This window comes from Condylura cristata, unplaced genomic scaffold, assembly GCF_000260355.1.
Source record: "Condylura cristata isolate star-nosed mole 26May11 unplaced genomic scaffold, ConCri1.0 scaffold00045, whole genome shotgun sequence".
In the NCBI taxonomy this organism is placed as follows: Eukaryota; Metazoa; Chordata; class Mammalia; order Eulipotyphla; family Talpidae; genus Condylura; species Condylura cristata.
This window is the reverse complement of record NW_004567146.1, coordinates 1,139,021-1,148,642: the sequence shown is the minus strand read 5'-3', so window position 1 is coordinate 1,148,642 and position 9,622 is coordinate 1,139,021. Positions and strand designations below refer to the sequence as shown.

At 46.2% G+C, this 9,622-nt stretch overlaps 1 protein-coding gene across 1 annotated transcript in view; it reads right to left on the bottom strand.

Annotated features, from left to right (window-relative positions):
• Positions 1-8,679: 8,679 nt before the first annotated feature.
• Positions 8,680-9,622, bottom strand: part of PSMB5 (proteasome (prosome, macropain) subunit, beta type, 5) — a 6,711-nt gene continuing 5,768 nt past the window's right edge. The window contains exon 3 of the mRNA XM_004694644.2: positions 8,680-9,185. Coding sequence (XP_004694701.1) covers positions 8,899-9,185 — 287 coding nt within the window. The 3' untranslated portion in view covers positions 8,680-8,898. The remainder of the gene's footprint in view (positions 9,186-9,622) is intronic.

The window sequence follows — 9,622 nt, the reverse complement described above, 5'->3', positions numbered from 1 at the left end:
AGTGCATGGGATTATGGTGATGGCACAGGGGTGACTTGGTGATGGGAAACCCGTGGGGATTACAATTCAGATGGAAAGGAAAATGTACAAAATTATGTAAAAATAAACTGTTATAAAATAATAAAAAAATGTTGTATACATAGCAGAAAAAAAAAGGGGGGTGACTTACCTCATGGTTGTTGTTGAGCTCTTTAAGTGGTGGAGTCAGGACTTGAATTCAGGGCTGCTGACCCCAGAATCTATGCCCTTGACTTGCTTTAGCTCTCCGTTATTCTCTGCTTTGAAAGAAATCTGCTCTGTCTTGATCTGTTACCCTCTTTTGCTCTCTTGTTCTTCTGAGTTCCTGAAAGACAAGCTGCCTTCACTCTGATCATCAGTAGACTGTTCATAATCCCCAACATGTGATATCTCCTGAGATATATATTTAATTATGAGTCTTTTACTACAAAGGTCAGAGTTGGAAAAATCATTTCACTTTCCCCCCCACCTATGGGCATAGGGGAATCTTTGTTAGAAAGTTTGAGTGAAACAATTTTGTGCTGTTAGGTAACAAGAAAACTCAGAGAAAATGTAGCTTTTTTTTTCACCTGAAAATTTGAGATTTCAAATGTTAACTTTACAAATGACTTGTTGATTAAGGGAAAACTGTTTCTTTGGCTTTGAGTCAAGCTGACTTCTTTATTTTAAACTGTTTCTGTTCAGAGATCCCAGAAGGGCCTCCCCATACAGTGAAATCTGACTTTCCCTGGACTGAGGCCTAGAAGCTCTTTCTGACAGTCATTCATTACCACACCCATGAGCATTTTTTGAGCAGTAGTAGAAGGAAATCCCAGAGCCTTTGGAAACATGTCCTAATAGATACTAGAGCAGGAAGAATCTGAGAGAATTGAGATTTGGAGAGATGAAAGAGATTCTGGAAAAGTGAAAGAAAATGTAAAGTAAAAGAAAGAAGACAAGCAGGCTGCAGAGTAGAGCTAAAGGAAAAGTGAAGAAAGTAGTATGTCAGAGCAAAAGGAGGAGGAAGAAGAGGAGAGAGATGCCAGCTGATATTTATAGAAGAAATGACAGACCATGAAAAGCCAATATTGGGCCCTCTTTAGTGGAGCAACAGGTTAAAAGTGCAGCACCATGAAGCTAGCTGCAGCTACAGCAGCATGAGTTCAAATCCTGGCCAGGGAGGTGACCACATGGTGCGGCAGACCTCTCCTCACCTGCCAGCTGCCCCCCTCAGCAACATACTTTGTCAGTCTGCCTGATCTGCTCCCCACTCTGTCTCTGGTGAACACTCTCACCATCCCTGCACCTCTGGCCTGTCCCCCAGTACTGAAAGCATAAATAAATCTCTTTGGCAGCCACCAGTATAAAAATTGATAGAGGAAGCATCCTGATGGATGCTAAAGTCATTGGGTACAAGATTGTGGGAGAACAGGATATTCACATGATCTCAAATACTTGCTTATTTATTAGTTTACAAATTAATTGCCAAGATCAAACACACCTTCACCATGGAAATCTAGCAGACAACTTCACGTCACCATAATGTAACAGGCTGACATTGTGTATCTCCTGATGTGAAGCACTAGAAGGTATATGATAGCACCTCAGGGTACTCTTCTGGCTAAAATCGTTTAACCTGAATTTAATCATGAGGCAACACTGAGATAAATATAGGTTGCACATGACAAATGATGGCCTGGGCTCTTCAAAGTATAAATGTCATAAGAGACATACAAATATGGGAGACTGATATAAATAAAAAGAAATAAAAAGACATGCCAATTAAATATAATTTGTGAGCCTTGAAGAGACTTTCATGGTGGAGCAAGGGGCAGTAACACATTATTGGGACAGCAGGGGAATTTGAACATGGACTGGATAGAGATGGTAGGGGTACTCAGTGTTAAATTTCTGGTGTAATAATGATGATTTTTAAAAAAGATTTATTTGTTTATGCATACACAGAACTGGGGTATCAGCCAGAGGTGCAGGGATGGTGAGAGGATTCATCAGAGACAGAGTGGGGAGCAGAACAGGCTGATTGAAGAAGCACACTGCTTAGGGGAGCAGTGGGCGGGTCAGGAGAGGTCTGCAGTGCCATGTGGGTGAGCTCTGTGGCTGGGGATTGAACTCAAGTTGAAGCAGCTATGGCTAGCTTCACAGTGCTGTGCTTTATTTAACCTGTTGCATCACCAGGGAGGGCCCAGATTATGTTATGGTTTTATAAGAGAGTATCTTAGTTAGTCACATTTAGAGGTAGAAAGTTGTGATCTAACTTATTTTCAAATAGTTAAATCAATATTAATAAATACATGGCAAAAATAAATAGATGGCATATACATATAAGGTGATATGACAACATGATAAAAATAGGTATGAAAATATGTAGGTATTTAAAAAGAGATATTTTTAATGATTTTATTTATTTATTAACAATTTGGTGTGTGTGTTTTTTTTTTAATTTTTGTGTAAAAGAACTAGGGTACATACCAGAGATACAGGGGTAAGGGGGAGGGGATGAGAGGCTTCACCAGAGACAGAGAGGAGAACAGAATAGGTGAATTTACTGAAATATACAACTAAGGGAGAAATGCTGTGCCATATGTAGGTTAATTCCCTGGCTGGGAATCAAATCAGGCAGCAGAGGTGGGCCATTGAGGTAATAGCACTGAGACTTAACCCCTAGACCTCCAGGGAGACCCTAGGTAGACTTTTTTTTTCCCCTGGGAGATCTGCCTGTTCTGTTCTTCCACTGTCTCTGGTGAATTCTCTCAACTCCTCCCCCCACCTCTGGCCTGCACCCCAGTTCTTGTATGCATAAATAAATAAAATAATAAATAAAAATAAATCTTAAGAAAGAATACTAACCTTAAATTAAAAAAAAAAAGAAAGAAAAGGGGGTCAATTGTAGGATGAAGGACCGAATTGGCCTTTCAGTGGTGAATTCAGTGTACAGATGTTGATTTCTAATGATGCGAACCTGAAACTGCATGTTACAATGCAGCTTTACTTCCAAAAAACATTAAAACAGTAATGCACGTTGCACAGTGTGTTTAAGAGCAGCAAAAAGCATCTTGAAAGGCAGCAATAATGGGGAGTCACAGTGCTGAGTGAGATGAGTAGGGATTGCTCCTTCATGACGTCGGTGGCGCTGTGAGAAGGGGACCCTGCACAACCTGGCCACCCTCGGGGTGACCCTTTTTCAGTAACCCTAGGGTGACTGAAGGCTGACCCTTTTCAGGCACCTCCTTCTTCTGTGGGAGGTACTGGGACATGTGGCATGATGCTTCATCTGTTGTTTTGATTTCAAATGCTCTATTGCTTCCTTTTCTAAAAATGAGGGCGCTCCCTGGTGGCCCAGGGAGTTAAAGCGCAGTAATAAGAAGCTTCCCGTGGCAGCTGCAGCCTGAGTTCGATGCCCGGCCAGGGAGCTGACCCACATGGCGTGGCAGACCTCTCCTGACCCGCCCGCTGCTCCCCTCAGCAGTGTCCTTTCTGCCTGTTCCGCTCCCCACTCTGTCTCTGGTGAAGCCTCTCACCGCCCCTGAGCCTCTGGCCTGTACCCCAGTTCTGTATGCATAAGTAAATAAAAAAAAAATGAAGTTGTGAGTGCTGTATCAAGATCCAAGGGACACCAGCGAGGAGGAACCCTCCCCCCCGACATCGCTCTGGCGCTCAGTGGCCTCCCTCTCACCAGGGTATGTCACACATCCTCACTTGAGTGGAGCTGCTGTGAAAAAGCTTAGCATATAGTGTGAAACTTTCTGTGCACAGGGAGGTTTAGAATGTAAGTTCCTGGGATAGTGATGGAACTGAGGGAAGGTGAGGGAAAGAGCTGCAGTAGCTGTAAAAATATCCCCTTGGCTCTGGCCCGTTGTGGTCTACAACACTCCTACTTGTCCTGACTTATTTCCTTCCTACCTGAAGCACCTGCTATTTGTCAGTCTTCTGGGTGTATGTGTGTACAGTTGGCTCCTTTCCTCTCCCACATCCACACACCAATCTGAACAGCCTGACTTGTGGGCATGAATAGAAAAAGGGGACGAGCTGGGTAGGTGCGAGGTATGTGGTCAAGGGGTATGGAGGGGAGGGGAGAGAGGACCTCTCTGAAACTACAAATGAAAAATGTCAAGGGGGCCCTCTCTGGAGGCACAGTGGGTTAAAGCACAGCACTATGAAGCCAGCTGCAGCCCCTGTGGCACAAGTTTGATCCCCGGCCAGGGAGCTGACCCACATGGCACAGCAGACCTCTTGTCTCACCCGCTGCTCCCCTTAGCAGTGTATTTCAACCTATCTGCCTATTTTGCTCCCCAACTCTGTCTCTGATGAATCTGCTCACCTCCCACCCCTCTGGCCTGTACTCAGTTTTTATATGCATAAATAAGTAAATCTTTACAAAAAAAAAAAAAGTAAAAGGTACTGAATTTGTGATCCACACTTATCCAGCTCCCCTTATGAAAGAGGTTTCCACTTTTGTCTCTGGCCTGGCTGGGTTGAGGAAATGATTTGAGAGAGCTCAAGCCTCTCTAGACTTGCACACGCACCATAGGCATGGAGAGAAGCCTGCAGAACGTTAAGTGACTGTGACAGTCCAGGAACAACACACAGAGGCACGTGTTCATTATGTATGACTGGCGAAATTATCTGTCTCCAGGGGGACATGTTTCATTGTACATTAGCTTCTAGCTGCTTCCTTCCTCCCTGTTTCTCTCTATCACCGTCCTTCTCAGTCTCCTTTGTCACTGCCTGGTCCCCACCCCCAGCCCAGCTCTGCCCACCAATGTCTCCATCCATCTTCTCAGCCACAGCCACGTCTCCCTCTGCACTCTGCTCGGTCTCACGTTTGCTGTCCAGGACTTGAATTTGTTTCTCTCACTTGTCTCCTATTCTTTCTAGTTCACTTTCATCCCACCCGTGCCTCCCTCTGTAACACCAATCTTTTGGGTACCCTGCAGCTAGTGATAACCTTTTCTTGTTACATTCAAGTCCATAAGCAGCACTTGGTTTATTGATTGATTGGTTTTATTTAAATTCTGCGGTGGAAAGTAAAGGGAATTTTTATAAGGTGAGAACAGAGAGAAAAAGCAAGAAGAGAGGGGCAGCTCAGGAGGATGGTGGGGGCCCCTAGGGGGAACCCTCCGTGGTCTTGTTTCCTTTCAGTTAAGGCAGGTCAGAGAGTTATGGCTGATGCTGGTAAATCTGGATCGTGAAGGGTTAAGTACTCAGTCAGGCTGGCATGGCACCTAACTCAGGCAAAAGCTTCAGGGAGAAATGAATTGGGTTAAACAAACCTAAGAAGCTGACGTGGGTAGAATTTCTTCTGCCTGACCCACTAACTACAGCGAGCGGGGCAGTTTAGAAATGGTGTTTATTGAAATGCTTCAGTGGGGCATAGCCCCTGGAAGCATGAACTTGGCTGAGAGGCCAGGCCGGGAGCACAGAGGGCTGTGGACAGTCAGCTGATGGGGGGGGGAGGGTTGGTCAGGCGGGAGAGGAGCAGCTGCTGATCAGGGCACTTCTGATTGCCACGTTGGTGCTCTCCTCTTGCCCACTATAATTAATCCTTTCTCAATATGATTCTGGCTTCCTGAAGGGAAAATAGAATTTTGAAAACAAACAAGAAACAAAAAACAGCAGAGGTGCTTGGTTGCAATATGCATATATTTTAAGACATAAAGCACTTAATCATGCCTTGAGGTCACAGCTGCTGGTCATTTTCAGGAGGTATCTAATCTGCTCTAGCCCTGGCAGGAGGGACTCTTCTAGCAAAACAGAAACGGCAGGGGAAAAAAAAAAAAAACAACTAACTCTACTACCAAATTAGATATGTTCCTGTAAATCCTCCATTGACCCAGTCACCCTCCTTCCTCCTGAGCCCAGGGAAGTGCAGCCTCGGAATTTCCCTCCTCTGACTTTTACCTCACTCCCTTTTCATCCCACCCTGGCTTTTCTTCCTTAACAGACCACAGAGAACCCATGGACCAGAATAAATCAGTTGTTTTATTTCCCCTCAAAGGTTATAACCTCCTACTCCCCAAATGGCTCTGACAGTTTTCTCATTTGCTGGCTGAGGAGGATATCAAGAGACATCAACCTTCTGGTTCTGCCTAAAGAGAGAACGAACACTCAGTAACTGTTATGCTTCAGTCCCTGATTTGCTTTAATAGCGCCCTTTTTCCTTCCCCCACATCGTCCTTCTCCAGCTTTTCACCTTCCTTCACGAACACTCTACTGGCCACAAGAGTTCGTCCGTGCCCACGTGCGGATGCTGGAAGGCACGTGGGCGTCCAAGCCACAGCACTCCCTGCTCCAAGAGAAAGCAGCGGCCTCTAGGAGTGTTTGCTCCCTGTTTAATAAGATCAGTTCCATCACCTATCCTGAGGAGTCAGCTTTTGGTGTTACTGAGCTATCTGTGGGAAGAGGAGAAATTGTCAGACATCACTTAAAGAGCCCTGTCCTCTGGACGCCTGGGAACTGCCGAGAGAAATTAATCTTCCAGCTATTTAAGGCAATTTCTTTTCCATCATCCTTTGTCAAGAAGACTGCACTGGGAAATGAATCTGATGGGAGTCCCTGAACTGGTACACTCCACTCAACAGCATCTCTCAGTGCTATGCAGCATCCATCATCCCACACGAGCCAGACATACAACCTGACTGCAAAGCCAACTCCCGACCAGTCCCCAGCAGCGAGAAGCGACTGCACAGGGCGATGGCACGTGGGCCTAGACCATGCAGTTCCCCCTACCACTGCTCTCCCAGAAAACACCACCAATTGATCTTCCATCGAGTGAATGTTATGCAAGAACCAGGAGGTGCAGAGACAACGAGACCTGCTAGAAGAGAACCTGGGACTGTAGGTCACGCATTTTCTCACCTGAACTGGACTCGGCCGTGCAGGGAACACGTTCATGTTAAACAGCCTGACTACTGCCAAGCCAGGCGTGAGGGAACAGGGGGAGGGAGCATTGCTTCAAGACCATCTCTTCCCTCCAGACTTTTTCTTTCACAAATGAAGAGGTTAGGGAGTCTTCTGCTCTCTGGGGTCATGCAAAGTAGTCCCAGTCTTCACCTTTCTTTCTACCCTCAAGGTTATTTCCCAGGGCAGCTGCTTTCAAATTGTGTTCCTTGGGGCTCCAAGAAGTGCAGGAGAGTATGTGTGTGGGGTAGGGGAGGGGTTGTATGGGAAACTCAGTGGTTGAGGCTCTGGACCCCTCACTTCGTTGTATTTTTAGAAGATTTATTATTTATGCATATAAGAACTGGGGTGTAGGCCAGAGGTGCGGGGGGTGAGACAATGGGGAGCAGAACAGACAGATAGACTGAAATATATGGCTGAGGGGGAGCAGGGGGTGCGACAGGAGAGCAGACCCCTCAACTTTTAACTTGCTTTCTTTCAAATATGGGGATTTTTGCTAAGAGTTCATTTTTCTTAAAAGGTTCAAACTTTTGAATTGTTCTTCAAATCAGTGTTCTGAGAGGAGGGTGACTGTCCCTGTGCCTCTTGGCTCTGCTGGAGACTATGTAGCGTGGCCTCTGCCCACTTCAAGGAGATCAAGCTCCGGGCCAGCAGCTCCCTGACTCCAGGGACTCCGGAGGCACTTTCCAGCGAGATGAATCTCCTTAGGCGGGAGAGTCATTTGTTTTCTAAACTCCCTTCTCCAATCTCACTAATTCCCAATTTCCCTGCATTTGACAAATGCAATTAACAAGCCTTGATCAGTTCCTGGCCGACAGTGTCATCAATCAATACTGCAGGAGGCTGAGGGGGAAGGGAAGGTGCAGAAAGGGAAGGGAGCTGCAGTAGAGGGCAAAGAAGCCTCACCCCCGTTTCTATGAACCCCTCCACCCAATGCCTCAGTCTCAAAATATGACCCTGGGTGGTCACCCTCACTGCTACTTTCATCCCTCTTGCTAACTTAATACAAAGCAGCGTTTTCAGTGCCCTCCTAGCCCATTTTTTAAAGGGTTTCTTCCATCTACTTCCTTTATGCATCCCGTCTCCTTTTAACAGAAGGCCTTGCCATCTGCTGCTTCCATAGCTTGGGAACCAACCTCCTCAGTGCCGGGTGTGATAAATCAGCCATCCCTCTGTTCTCAGCAGGGCCTCTTCCCACCCACACATTCCAGTGGCAATTTTGTGCTGCTTCCTGCCCGGGCTGTAAACCCCCATCATACCCCTGTGTCCCCCAGACACACACACACACACTGCAGGACCGAGGATGAGGACCACCACGATCAAGGTCACTGCTGCTTCCGCACTCACCTATTTTTGTCCTTCCCCTTCCCAAGGTCCAAGTCTGCCCCTCCCAAACTGGTTTAGATTCAAGATTTACCCTCTTCACCTTACTGTTCTGCACTGAGCATCAGCGTCCCCCACCCGCACCACAGGGTGAACGTTTTTCCCTCCACAGCTCTGCTGGTACAGCCCTATGCATCTTTCCACCTCATCAACTTTTCATCTCTTTGCAAACAGAATTGGGAAATCTCTCCCTCCTCTCTGCCTCTGTCTCCTTCTCCTTTGTTATTAGCTTCGAGAGTGGGGACATTAATGTATTCACTAGACAATGTCTTCACACCACTGTTTCCTGTAATTACAGTCACTTCCCTCCCACTGTCCTGGCTTATTTGACTGTGAAGTGGTTGGAGGAGGGACAGTGTGGACAAAAGACACAACACAGGCTGAGATGGAGTAGTGTAATGTTAACATCCAAGAAAGTAGAACAAATATGCCCCTGCAGCAGCTCATTAACTAGTAACATTGCATCTGGTCAATGCACCAGAGCTTAAAAAAAAATTATCAATATAAGTAGGAACCCCCTCACTACGGGATGGTGTGCTGTAACCATATTATCAACAACAGTCACCCCAAGAAATCCAAGTGGCCACATCCCCCCCTCCTTCAGGGAGTAGATTCACTGTACTTGTCATGCAGATCAGCGACATTGTCACTGGAGACTCGGATCCAGCCATCCTCTCGGACATGGTAGAGGTTGACTGAACCTCCTGAATAGGCATCCCTGTATGTGGCTTGATAGATGGCTCGACGAGCCAAGTCATAGGCCTCTTCCACTTCCAGGTCATAGGAGTAGCCCCGATCCATGACTCCATAGGCATACACAGAGCCAGAACCTACAGAGAAGGTAACTCCTGAGATCCGGTTTCCTTCACTGTCCACATAGTAGAGGCCTGGAAAGAGAGATGAAGTTAGCAGGGGAAAAAAATGACCACCCACCCCATTTAATATTTAATTCCTCTTCCAAGGCAACAGTTTTCCATCCTTTTCGAAACCCAGAGGAGACCAACAGAAATACAAGAAAATACAATTTCTACAAAATTACTTGACAAAAAAAGCCAAAGGAATCAAATTAAATATCAAAATCCCAGGATCCTACACATACCCCTCAAACTCACATCACAGGAGCTGCCTTATCTGTCCTCTGCATAATCAAAAGGCAAGTGCAGTTCAAATGACTGGTTTTAAGCAAGAACTTCAGGCACTGTGAGAGATAATGTTTAAAATAATGCTAGCAGGGCCCTCCCTGGTGGCACAGCGGGTTAAAGCACAGCACTGAGAATCTAAAGCCGCTTCCGCATGAGTTCGATTCCCGCTTGCCCTGGAGGAG